This window comes from Chionomys nivalis, chromosome X (assembly GCF_950005125.1).
Source record: "Chionomys nivalis chromosome X, mChiNiv1.1, whole genome shotgun sequence".
Taxonomy (NCBI): domain Eukaryota; kingdom Metazoa; phylum Chordata; class Mammalia; order Rodentia; family Cricetidae; genus Chionomys; species Chionomys nivalis.
The window spans coordinates 134,149,898-134,164,428 of record NC_080112.1 but is presented as its reverse complement, the minus strand read 5'-3'; the positions used below and the strand labels follow the sequence as shown (position 1 = coordinate 134,164,428).

The window sequence follows — 14,531 nt, the reverse complement described above, 5'->3', positions numbered from 1 at the left end:
GTATGCTGCCGGTACCACAATCTCGATTTTTCAACACTCAAAGGAGAAAAATGGAACATTCTAGACTATCTACTAAAAAATAAAACAACAACAACAATAAAACATTTGGTGACCATTTCACTTAGAGGTTATTTAATAAATGGTTCATTGCAATACATGGATTTGCTCATCTCTCAATCCTCATCATCTTGGGTCCTCCTATAACTTTTAGACTACTGATGGATGCTATCTTTCAAGACCTTCCCTCCTAGCTTCCTCTAGATGCAGCAATTTCAATAGCCCATTCATTCAGCTCAGTACTCCTTCCCATAAACATCCTATCATTTCAAAACTCCTTTTCCTCTCGTTAGCTACTTCTAGAGGCAGAACAAAGCCTGGTTTCACCACTTCACAGATAAGTAATCATGGCCTTCATATACTGGTTCCTTATCTATAAAATGGGGATAAGCACAGAATTGTTGTGGAAACAGAACCATCTGCAAGCTGTCTAATATATGACACTGCTTAATATATGGTATCTACTACTGGATTCTTCTTTTAACATTTTTTCAATTTATTTTAAAGTGTGTGTGTGTGTGTGTGTGTGTGTGTGTGTGTGTGTGTATACATATGAATGCAGGGACTCACAGAGGCTAGAAGGGCCGGATATCCCTGAAGGAGCTGGAGTTACAGGCTCGTAAGCCATGTGATGTGGGTGCTGGGACACAAACTCAGGTCCTCAGGAAGAGCAGAGGAGTAAGAGGGATAACATACACATAAATAAAAGAAAACCACAAGGTATTCTGTGTAGGGTACAGGACAAAACCAGTGTGTTTTCCAAATATGAGTAGTCGAAAGGCATTATAAATAAAAGCTTAGTAGTCATTGCTAAGAACTTTTCAGATACATGACAATGTGTATACATAAAAATAAACAGAAACTATCAATAAAGCACAAGCTGTTTATTTTTTAATTGGGCATCATTTATCTGAATAAACTAAAAAATAGAGAGTCTTCAGAGTGTACGATAGCACAGCATGTAAAAGCACTTGCCACCAAACCTGAGTTTAATCCCCAGAACCCATGTGGTGGAAAGAGAAAACCCACTCCTGAAAATTGACCTCTGACCTCCACATGTACACCGTGTTGTACCACACCACAATCAAGCAAGCAAGCCAGCCAAGTATAGTCTCCTGTCTAGGTGGTGAAGTCTAGAGAAGAGTACACTAATTGGCTATTCAATACTAAATGGTTAGCCCTGAAAACCAACATAAAATAAACATTATATAGACTAAGCAGGTTGTATTTATGTATGCAAGCATATATGTATATATATACACATATATGTGCATGCACACACATGTATGTATGTAAAAACAATGAAAAAAAGGGACCAGAAATTTGAAAGAAAAGGAGGAAGGGTATATGGGAGAGTTTGAAGGGAGGAAAGAGAAGGTGGAAAATGATGTAATTATAATTTCAAAAAGAAGTAGTTTTTCAAAAACCAAATATAGTCTTTGGACTGGAATAGTCCATCATACTATGCTCAGAAAAGACAAGGTATACTTGACCTCTGAACTTCATCAGTATACAGATCTAAAGTGACTTTTTTCATATTTTCTTGGATATACAATGAGTTATTTAATTATATGGAACATTATTATAATGTTTATTTTAATAATTATATATATCCATACCTAACAATAGCTGATCTATGCTTAAGAAACAGGCCTACTGTATTAAAAAATAATATAGATGCAACACACAAAATTTTAAGTATCTCTCTATAATGTTAGGTTTGCAAAGATATTAGCACAATTAATTTTCACATAATGAACTCAATACAGAGGATCACATTTATTTTACCTGTAACACGAACTCCATAGTAATCTGTTCACTTGATTCTAAAGCATAAATCCTATGAGGCACATCAGATTCTCTATTTTTATATAATGGAGCCTAGATTTGAAGGTCTGATTTTAGCTGGGAAAAGGATATACTCTAACAAGTCAAGCGACTAAACAGCTGCCGATGCTAAAAAGAGTTTCATATTATTCTGAGTTAGGCACTAATTTATGCTTTAAATTTTCCATCCTGTGATAATCTTTTTAGATGCATGAAAGGGAAAAGCAACAATGCTTTGAATGCTGATCTGAGTTTCTCATTTAGTGACGAGCAGGAGAAGGCGAATTTTAGTCCAGGCTGACTGGTTTGAACCTGGAATCCCTTATCTTCCTACCTCTATCTCCCAAGTGCTGGGACCTCACAGGTATGTGCCACCATGCCTGATTTATGCTATACTGTGAAATGAACCTAGGTGTTCCTGTACGCCAGGTAAGACCCTATCAAATGGGCTACACCTCCAGCTGGAGTATTTTGCTTTTATCTTTCCATTTACTTGTTTGTTAGAATAGTGTCTTTATATATACTTGGTTTTGATACTACGTAGTACCAGCAAGATGGGCCTGAAGGAAAGTGGATGGGGGTGGGCATCCTCTGTTTGAGAAACCCATTTTGAATGTGAACTCTAATTCCTAGTAACTATATGTACAGCATTTTTAATTACAAGGGTCAATATACTATAGTTTTCTTGCCCTTGTGGTCTATATGAATTAGTTTAAAAACTATTTTTAGTTTTCTGCAAATGAGATTGCGTCTTGCTAGGTGTGATGGTGCATACTTTGTAACTTCAGTGAAGGTAGAGGCAGGAGAATAAGGAATTCCAGGTCATCTTCACTTCAATAGGAAGTGTGACGACAGTTTGGACTACATGAGACCTAATCTCAAACCATCCCCCACAGTGAAAAAAAAATCAAAAGACAAAGAAAGGAAAGGATAAGGGTCAATGAATAATAAAGACTAGCAGAAAATATCTAAACCACACACACACACACATACATTTAATATATTAGAAAACCAAATAACACATATGTATGTATACGCATGCTAGACATGTATGTATCTCCCAATTCCTTATGGTCCAAAACCCACCACTAGGACTGAGTACAGATGTAACTCACTTCATAGAGTACTTGCCTCATACTCACAAGAGCCCTGGGTTAAATCCCCAACACCGCACACAACTGGGTTGCAGGGACACACAACTGTTAATCCTAGCACTCTAGTGGCAGAGGCGAGAGATTAGAAGTTCAGTGTCACCCACTGCAGACTACACAGTGACTATGAGGACAGCCTGGGATGTTTGAGGCCAGGTCACAAAAAATAATAAAAAAGTAAAACCCACAAGTAAGAACTGAAGCATCTATTTACAATGCTGTACAAAATAGAGTCATAGCAGAAAAGCATTAGGCTCACAAGAGTCAAATTTAACTTGGAAACTAACACCCTATTTTTCACAAGTAATATCCCAGCCCCATCCCCCACCAGAAATTCTGTTTCCTGAAGCTTTAGAAATGTATTATAACTCAAGGAAACTCATTAAAAGAAGAGCATTTCATTAGGGAACTTGCATTTGTTTAATTTCAAACTACAGTAATACTTCTTAACGAGGTATTCAAGGTACTAAATTTATTTTTGATTGCATTTATTTTAAATTCTTAATCATCCTTAATTAAGAGCCAGTAGCATTCAATTTTTGAGGATTAGTTACTGACAAAGAGCTACAGATTATTTTTCAACATAAAAATAATTCAAACATTCAAATTCAAGACTTGGAAAGTCACTGTATCAAAATAGATCTGTGATATACAACACAAAACTATACTGTCATGGATTCTAAAGTCAAAAGATAGCAAGTACTTATAAGAAAAAGCCAGCAGAAAAATTAATTTTCATTATTTATAGATAAATATTACTATTGATGGATGATAGATTCAAATGATTAAGTGATTTGAGTCCAATAGTTGAATTCATTTCAGACCCAAACTGTATCACCAAAAAAAATCACAAAATATTAAAGCCTTGATCTTAAAATTAAAACAAAATAACATGAGGCCAAATACCACTACTTTGACCATTACATTCAAATAGAAAAATATTTAACTACATGTTTAAAATTGTTGTAATTTCAATACTTGCCATCTTAAATTTAGCCTCTGAGCAAGACACATTCAGTAAGTAACAGCTAGGAAACTTCAAATGACTTTATGAATAATTTATGGTTGCTGTAGTCAAAAACCTATAATAAGATTGATTTTGAGAGTGACCAACTAGAGCCAGTACGCATAACTATATACTATTATTCCAAATCCCAGTGCACAGCCAAACATCTACCCACTCACTACCTTTCAAAACCCAGATGGGGATCCATCCAGTAATCAACTGGGCCTCCATGAAAATCACACAAGACTCCTCCTTGCTTCTGAGTAACTCATTATAAATTTAATATGTCACTATCTTCCTTCTTTCCATCCAACCTCTTTCTTGCCATTATATAACTTTTCACAAATAGACTGGCTTTAAAAAAAATAGCATGTAGCTGGAAAAATAGAAACTAATGATCACTTACCATGATGCCGCTTATCCCCAAAGTTGCCTTTTCTCTGGGTTAACATATCAACTCTATGTCATTAAGAGTCATTACTCAACCAGACAATTTTAATTACATGCCCACGTGTAAACAACATTGCGTTACTTTCAAAACAGTTGAAATAATACATATTTTTCCTTGTAAAAATCATGTACTTGCCTTGTGTCTGCATTTAAGCACAACTCCATAGGCTCCTATAATTAAAAAGAAGAAAGCAATCAGAGACATGCATACAAACTATAGTTCTATATTTATATTGCTTATGAGCATATGTTAGAAAAACAACACCTATGGCAATATTCTAGAGTAACAAACTCATGAGACATACAAATAGAATATGGATCTGTTAGTATGGATTTTTATAAACCAACAGTATAGACAAGTCATTGCTTTCAATAAGTATCTTGAAATGCTTCTTTTTTAAAAAAAAATCTTCACAAATCGTGTCTCAAAAAAAAAGAAATATTCACTATACACATCTGTTATTTTAGGCAAATACATAAATAAAATAAACAGATCATAGGACTGTGAAGCTGTGTGAACTGGACATAGTGGTGCACATGGTAGGCACAGCACTTGGAAGTCTGAGGCAAGATGGCTGCCATCAGCGTGAGGCCATCATGGACTGCACAGCCAAGACAGTCAGGGGTACACAACAAGACAACATCTCAAATAAAAATCAACTCAGTAGGTTCTAGGGAACTTAAAACTAAGGGTAAGGTCAAATGCAGAGCTTACCCATGTAAATTCTATCCTAGGAATCACGTAATACATCTTCTGGAATACTGTAATGTATTTCCTAACAGGCAGAATATTATATGTTGGAGCTAGGGGTGAGGTTCAGTGGTAGAGTGCTTGCCTTCCATGCATGAGGTCCTGGGTCCTATGTTCAGTATCACACATACACTCATGCCCCCCAAAATGACCAGAGTCAGTAATCCCATTAGATAGTAAGAGTTTCTATCCTTCTAAGCACAAAAGTTCAGTTTAGGAGCATAGATCCCAAGAACTCCCACTTTCTTTGGTTTATTCTGATATGATCTCTTCCTAGCTCTTGAGTTAGTTATCCTATTATGTAGGCAGTAAACTCAAAGTATCTTGGCAGGAAAGTACCCAGAAAACTAAGGTTAAAGTTACAATATGAAAAATCTAATTAACAGAATCAAGACAGCGGTGAGGGGTGGGCTGCACACCTTTAATCCCAGCACTCAGGAGGCAGAGATAGGTGGATCTCTGTGAGTTCAAAGCCAGCTTGGTCTACAGAGTGAGTTCTAGGACAGTCAGAGCTACAGACAGAGAAACCCTGCCTCTCTCTCTCTCTCTCTCTCTCTCTCACACACACACACACACACACACACACACACACACACAGACACACACAAAGAATCAAGGCATAACATATATGATGGAGCTCTGAACAACCATGACAAACATGTTTGTTACCAAACAGGTAATTCCTGAATGTAACTATGAGAAGGGGTGGACTTGAGTGAGATGAAACTGGGAAATATGTCTCTAAGAGTCTAGCACACCTTAAAGTGGCTCCTTCATTTTGCTGGAGAGGCATGAATCTTAGAATCATTGTTAAGATGGAAGCAGCAATTAGAACCATCCAAATGAATGCCACAGTTACCAGGAAATTGGCACTCCACAGAAACTTTTCTATAAAGTGAAAATGCATCATCTAGGTCACAGGAATGTGTATGCCAGACAGATACACTTCCTACCCCAAATCCAACTGAGTGAGTTTACTAAGAAAAAGCGGAACAACAATGTCTGACTTAAACAAATAGCCTTGCAATTTTGGCTAATCTGAACCAATACCTAAGAAGATTATCATTAACTGACGCTTAATGAAGGTTATCTAGGCAGTCAGACCCAAACTTTGGAACATTCCAACCTTGCTATACTCGACACGCCCTTCTCCCTTGATTGCATACATCTTTAACTGCAATAGCTTTGAAAAATAAAATGTGGACAAGCAGTGTTGAAAACTTATTTTCTACATTCATTTACATATAGGGGAGTGCACACATGGCACAGTGCATGTGGAAAGAGAGGACGGCTCCTTTGACCTGTGGTTCTGGGACAGAACTCAGATTCTCAGCATTGGCGGCTTCAAGCATCTTTGCTGGCCCAAAAAGGCAAATTTTATAAAACAGGTCAACAATTAAGAGTGAATTTTCATACATAGGATCAATGAAGAGAAGAAGAGGAGTTGGCTAGTGAAGGAAGAAGAACCAAATGGTGTGGTCTGAACCTTAGACCTTGAATCAAGCACCTAATTTACAATCAGACTCTCATAGCTTCTATTTATTTGCGAAGGATTTGGCAACATAATATTAAAATCTTGAAGAGCTCTGTAAAATTTTTAAATTTTTGAAATTCAAATTTTATTTTAAAAGCCTAAAATACAAAATTTTGTAATATTTGCTTTTTATAAATGCTAAGAAACCACATTTTCACTGATACTGTATTAAAATAATTTTTATAAATTTCTGCAAATTTATTTCTAAGAGTCAAAATGACTAAGCAAGAAAAATAGGGTAATTATCTTTTTCTAGAATTCTATTTTTGAAGAAATAATTATACTCTATCAAATCAATAGTGTCTTTGATCATAAAAGCATCATGTTCTAGAATTCTATTTTTGAAGAAATAATTATACTCTATCAAATCAATAGTGTCTTTGATCATAAAAGCATCATGTTATGTACTACAATAAATAAAAATTGATAGCATTAAACCCTAACATGCATGCTGATTTAAGATGTTATAAAATACAACCAAACTGTGTACCTGAAAGCTTGTAAACTATGATCTGTTATTCTCAAATAAATGGAAGTTATTTCTTTGTTTACCATATAGTGAATTAAAGTTAGCATATACAAATAAAATTTAAGTTACTTAATATAAGCTTAAATGATATACAATATAAAAATAACAAAAATACATAGACTAAGGAAACAATACTGTGAAAAGAATAAAATGAGGGCAGTTTTAAAATATCCCTGATTGCCAGGGATGGTGGCTCGTGCCTTTAATCGCAGCACTCCAGAGACAGAGGCAGAACTCCGAATTCAAGGCCAGCCTAGTCTAAAGAGCAAGTTCCAGGACATCAAAGGATACACAGAGAGACTTGGTCTCAAAAAAAAATCTATTAAACTTTAATGTTTTTTAATGTCATTGGTTTTCATTTGGAATAAGAAGAACAGTTTTATTTTTACTGCTGCACACTTAGGTGCACATCCGAATTGGTATGATAAATTAAGAGGATCTGAATGAAGTTTTTGGTGATGAATGAAATGATAAAATGTTCCGAAGTTCAAAGGTGAAATTCTAACTTACCTTCACCTACAACCCCAAGGATCTCAAATTTATTCATCACATTACCAATGTTAGGAATCTTCATGAAGACAAACTCCTCTTTTGATGTAGGCCACAGAACATGGCACCAAAGAAAAGGAACTTCTGAAAAAATTATTCAGTAAGCAGAAAAAAGAAGGTCCCAAAGAAGAATGCTTGGCAAGGAACTTTCATACATTTATTCAATGGTGAAGTATTAAACGTGTCCCTGAAAGAACAAACACAGTGAAACACCGTTAGCATTATGTTACAACACTGAACTTATTATAGCATTGTAAAACGTTTTCTAAACCATGTTAATGTTTCTTTCATATGCTGTAAAAAAAATTAGGGAGAAAGAACCTCAAATGAAATGAGCCTCTTATAATTTAAAATTAATACCATGACCACAATTAAGGGGGACCAGTTAACTTTTGAACATGGTACTTTACCTAATATCCTCAATCTAATAACAACAACGTTGTACTCAACCACTCAGATTGGAGATGTTTTCTTTAATGGTGATAGGATAATTTCTTAAAGACAGTCTCACTATGTAGCCCTGGCTGGAACTCAGACAGCCATGTGCCTCTGACAGCCATGTGCTGGAGTGCTGAGACTAAAGAAACTTCTCGTCTGTATTCTAGAACTGAGTATGTAGTGAGTAATGAGACATCTGTTTCTGTTGTGAATTATTTTTATTCTTTGGGAATTTCATACATGAAGATTCATCACACACACAGACACACACACAGACACACACACACAGACACACACACACAGACACACACTTTGCTTCCCTCAACCTGAACCTCGAACTCCTCCTAGACACCTGCCACCACTTCTCCTTCCCAACTTCCTGTCTTTTCTTTGTAAAACATACAGAGTCCAGTTAGTATAGCCAGGATGTGCATGGGTATAGGGCGCCATCCACTGGAGCACGGACAACCTACCCTGGGCCACATCTCCGAAGAAGACTGACAGCGTCTGTTAACTGCCAATAGTCTCTCTGCTCAAAGTGGGGCCTTATGAGGCCTACCTTCCCCGTACTGAACTGAGACTTTCATTTCTTACCCTCACAAAAGAGAAATACAAATGCAAAAGGGCAAGAAAATGACATAAATGTTTATGTCCTGTAGGGACATAGCCCCACCCATTGGGGGCGTGTTCGCCTCGGGCTAATGTTTACGGATAAATCTGCCGGGCGGGAGCCCAGCAGCCCTTTTTGTCTTTTGCTCCGCCGCGGGAACCTGTGGTCCTATAAGTCTATTTCCTTATTAAAGCTGTATATATCTATATAATCTGTCTACATTCATTTGCTCCGCCACATTTGGCGCCCAACGTGGGGCTATTTTGCCCCCGACCCGGCGCAGGGGGGGCGCAAGCTCCACCTTTCCCGGCTAGTTGCCTGAGCTCAGAAAGGCGATTTACAGCGTGCTCCCTGCTCGCTTTCCCTTCCCCCACTCCAGGCCACTACGGTCACAAAACAACAACCCCCACAGAGCAGTTAATAAAAATAAAAATAAAAAAAAAAAAAAAAAGAGAGAGAGAAGAGGAAGAAGAAGGGGGATTAACTGGTTTTTTGGGATGATTGGTATTTGTAAATTACTGTTTATAAAAAATTGTACTGGTACTGTTTCTTGTATACTAATATGTTAAATATTAAATGTGAGTGTTCCTACCTCTATTTTTGTATGAGTATGCTTATAACTTTGTCTATATTATATTGATACTTCTACCATATTACATTATACATTTCTACCTCTGATACTATGACATTGTTTACAGTTAAAGATCATTGTCTTCATATATTACACAGTTGTTTATTCTTTTAGTCTTCAAAGTTAGATAGGTATTAAAAATTATATGTTTGTCATATTTATTTTTAAATTTATCAGGTCTTTTAGTTACATAAAGATTATATTTAGTATAAATAATATGATCTTCAGCCTCTTCAAAAAACTATAAAAAATGGCCTTTAATCTAACCTAAAATTTCTATGCCAAAGAGACACAATTACTCCTGACAACACCACTCTACTCCCAAAAAAACGTTAAACACCAAAGACACTCCACTGGGAGTTTGTCTTCTTGACAAAACTGGCCTTTGGGTTAAAAAAAGCCCATACCTCAACTTCTAACAAAGATACAAAATATCCCTAAATGGATAAAACAGGATTGTCTTATCTTGCCAAGACAGGGTAGGATAGTCCTAAGAAAGTTCCTTGCCTTTAATAATGGTATGCCAGTTATGTTAGGCCTTAGCCAAATTTGGTTGACTCAACATTACAAACAAGACTTTGGGTGATTACCCAGGTAGTCAGTTGTCTCTGTCAATTGTTACACATTTTGGATATCTCTCGATTGTTAAGTAATCTTTATTCCCTTCTCAGATCTTTGACGGAGTTAAAGATTATATAATTGTAGTTACTCTCTATGTTATTTAGACTCCTTGAGATAAAATGTTTAACAAAAGTTTTGTTCTCAATATTGTTTGTTATATTTATTATTTGTTATTATTGTATATAGTTATATTTGGTTTGGTTCTATCTTATTTAGACAAAAGGGGGAGATGTAGGGACATAGCCCCACCCATTGGGGGCGTGTTCGCCTCGGGCTAATGTTTACGGATAAATCTGCCGGGCGGGAGCCCAGCAGCCCTTTTTGTCTTTTGCTCCGCCGCGGGAACCTGTGGTCCTATAAGTCTATTTCCTTATTAAAGCTGTATATATCTATATAATCTGTCTACATTCATTTGCTCCGCCACAATGTCCCCGCACACATATATGCCCTACCTCTGTGCCATGGGGGCGCCTCCAGGTAGTACATAGCAACAGCTCTGAGCACAGTGCATATTCTAGGGAAAGGACTTCGGGTTCTTTGGAGAAGTGACTAGTTTAAGACTAGAGCAGAAAAAGTGCAGAGCCAGAACGTAAGGAAGCGCTTAAAGAATAACAGGGGCATATCAAGTGAACTCAGGAGCCAAGCTAAACTGATTCATACTGGCCATATGGGTAATATCTCAAAAGTAAAAAATAATGAAGATAGTAATAAATTATAATCTGCAGACTAAAATAAAAATGTGTTTATAAATAAATGCAGGCAAAGCTTTTTATGAAGCTTTCTAACAAATAATAAAGGTAGTGATGGAATTACAAAATCTCCATTTGGCAATAACTCTGCTAATAATTACTTCAGGCAAGTGTCACCAATACGTGCTAAAGCTTACAGTTGAAAGTTACAGGAAAAGCAATATATCTTATCTCAAAGGATTCACTGACATGACACCTATTACTTGCAAAAAGACAAGGTGTAATTTTAATGGTGAAGAATCCTGCCAGACACAACCATAATTAAGCAATCAAAGTATATGGTCAATAATGGAAGAAATCAACATTATGTCTCCTGAGAGAACACATCACATCACAACTTCTGTGGCAATTCTACCAGAAATGTAAAGCCCAAATCGAGCCAGACGTGGTGGTATAAAACTGTCATTTCAGCACTTGGGATGCTGAGGCAGGAGGATCAGCAGTCCATACCTAGCCTCAGTCAAATTGTGAGTTCAAGATCAAAACAAAACAGACAAAATTGACATGCTTACAGATTAGACAGTACTGAGTGTGACAATACTGATGTTCTAGAAAACAATGCTCTAGTTTGTTTGTTGTAGTTCTTCTATTTAAAAAAATAACTTTTGCCCTGTTTCTTCTACAAATAATAACTAAGTTTTTAAAAATGTTATAAAAGTAAGAAAAATCTAAACTAAGAATTTTTTTGTTGTCTGTAGAATCTCAAACTTAAAAAATGTAAGAGTACCCCATGTAATGCGTAGACAAGAAGTATTCTCTCAGACATGATGGTGGGAATGCAAATTAGGTCAAGACTTCCACAGAATTAGCATGTTCATAATTAAATGATTTTTAAATGTCCTTATCCTAATAAAGATATGTGACCACAGAGAACCTGCAACAGCTAGGCATAGTGAAACGCCCTTTTAATCCCAACACTCAGAAGGCAGAGGCAGAAGGGTTTCCATGCGTTCAAGGCCAGTCAGGTCTACACAGTCAGATGTTGTCACAAAAAAAAAGAAAGAAAGAAAGAAAAAAAAAAAAACAAAAACCTGCAACCAATCGTCTAAAATGTAAATTATCAGGCAATTTTTGTTTTGTTTTAATTAAATACATTGAGACTGGAGAGATGGCTCAGTGATTCAGAGAACTTTGTTCTTATAAAGGATCCAAGTTTGGTTCTCAGCACCTACATAGGCTGCCCACAAGTGCTTATAATTCCAGTTCCGAGGGATCCACCACCCTCTTCTGGTCTTCTGGGGTACTGCACTCATGTTCACAAAACTAAAATCTTTAAAAGTAAATATTAAGCTGGGCAGAGGTGGTGCATGCCTTTAATCCCAGCACTCAGGGCGCAGATGCAGGCAGATCTCAGTGTTTGAGGCCATCCTAGTCTACAGAGCTAGTTCCAGGACAGCCAGGGCTGTTATACAGAGAAACCCTGTCTGGAAAAACCAAGATAGATAGATGATAGATAGATAGATAGATAGATAGATAGATAGATAGATAAACAGATAGAAAGATAAATATTAAAAAATGTAACATTGAACTCTACCTATTCATACTTATTTTCTAAACAGTATTAAAACAACGTGTTAGGTTCTAGGCTTCCCAGCAAAGTATGGGGTACATGTACACACATAAATTTATAAAATGTAGAGGATTCAAAAGAGAGAACTATAGATATTATCTATAAATATAAAAGAAATCAGAAATGGTGATGCACACCTATGACCCCAGCATTCAGAAAGAAGGTAGTCACAGGAGGCCAGCCTGGACGATAAAGTGACACCCTATGATAACAAACAAGAGGGGCTGAGGACAGCTCAGATAAGAAAAAGAACTTTTGAATTTTGTAACTTGAGGTCAACTCCTGGGATTCCATGATGAGAGGAAAGAACCAACTACCAAGGGATATCCTCTCCACACACGTATACATACACAGAAATGATAAATAAAATATAAAATACAAAAAAAGAGAGATGGGGAAGTGGAAAGGGAAAAGAACAAGAGAGGGGAGGATAGGAAGGAAAAGGAGGGAGGGAGGGGAGGGGAAAGGAAGGGAGGGGAGGGAAAGGAAGGGGAAAAGTTAGTTTACATTGCCCCCACATACATTCTCACCATCATGTCTAAAAAGGCGAGTCCTGTCTACTTACTTACCCTACATGGGACCCTTACTTTTCACAAGTTTCAGATCCCATAAGCAGCAAAGGCAATTTCTTTGTTTATATTTATTTCTTCCTTTTAAAACAGTTATTGTTTGCAGAAGTAGGACGGGGGGGGGGGGGAGGAAGGAAGGGAGGGAGGGAGGGAGGGAGGGAGGGAGGGAGGGAGGGAGGGAGGGAGGTGTGACAGGATAGTAACTGCCAAACTGTTAGAAGTTCAGAAGCTAACAAGGGAGAGGAACATAGACTTCATACATAAATATCAATATAGTTGTAAACATCTAAGTAGACCACATTTACAAGAACAAAAAGAAAAATTTAGGATTTTACATGACAAAAGATAATTAAGATTTCTAATGCAAATGCATAAAACCTTTTTCAAAGGCATTAAAGAAAACCTAAATAAATAAAAATTATTCAAATTTTAAGACTAACATGGTTCAATGCTACAAAAATGACAACTCATCTCATGTTAATCCATATAGTCAATGCAATTCTCATCAAGCAAGCTGATTTCAAAGTCTACATAGAAGAGCAGAGTTACAAGTAGAAGCGATTACCCCTTTTTATAAGGAGAAAAGGAAAAAAGAATGCAAGTCAGGCCTAGGCAGGAGGGCATGACTGAATACTCTGCAGAATATACGGAGCATTCTAACGGGGCTATGGAAACTAAGAAGGTGCTCCTGGCACCAGACTGGCATGGTAAGGCAGTGCAACAGATGCAAACACAAAGAAGAAGCAGTATCAACAATAAGACAATATCCCTACCATTTCGTCCAATCCTGATAGGACTCAGAGTAACTTTTTACGGTTAAGTCAGATCACGCTGCTTCTCACTAAAGTCTCTAGAATGACTTCCCACACCATTAAAAGGAAAGGCGAAGTCCATCTTCAAGCCACACCCCTGCCACCTGTCTTCTGAAAACATCTACTAGTTCCCAAGTTGGGCTGCTTGGCTCCAATCACACTGATCCCTTTCACTACACTTTCTTCAGAAAACCAAAGCATGTCCTCTCCATCTAAGCACAGCCCTGTACGTGAGTGGTTTGCAACCCTCCTAAGGCTGCAGCCCTTTAATACAATTCTTCATGGTGTAGTGATCCCCAACCATAAAATTATGTTCACTGCTACTGCAATGTTGCTACTGTTACCAATCGTAATGTGTTTTGTAGATAGGTTTTGCCAAAGGGGTTACAACCTACAGGCTGAGAATCACTGCTTTAAGGGTTTTGCAATAATAGTCAGTTAAAAAAAAGTTACAATCATTTGTTGCTGTGGTTTTTGAGATGGGGGGTCACAAAATCTATAGCCTAGGCTGGACTCAAACTCATGGTAATCTTCCTTCCTCGGTCTCTCAAGTGCTGGGATTACAGGTATGTGTTGGGATATCTGTCTTACTGTGTTCCAATTTGGAAAAAAACCAAATCTTGTATTGATTCGTTTAACAATTCATTCCCAGACTGTCTCCCATGTTCCAGACCCAC

General features: G+C 37.1%; 1 protein-coding gene across 2 annotated transcripts in view; it reads right to left on the bottom strand.

The window, feature by feature from the left end:
- The window catches only part of Cdkl5 (cyclin dependent kinase like 5), a 209,579-nt gene that overhangs the window by 131,970 nt on the left and 63,078 nt on the right, over positions 1–14,531 (bottom strand). For both annotated transcript variants that reach the window (XM_057759435.1, XM_057759436.1), the window contains exons 2-3: positions 7,816–8,041; positions 4,628–4,662 (exon numbers count right to left, since the gene is read on the bottom strand). In XM_057759435.1, coding sequence (XP_057615418.1) covers positions 4,628–4,662; positions 7,816–7,879 — 99 coding nt within the window. In that variant the 5' untranslated portion in view covers positions 7,880–8,041. The remainder of the gene's footprint in view (positions 1–4,627; positions 4,663–7,815; positions 8,042–14,531) is intronic.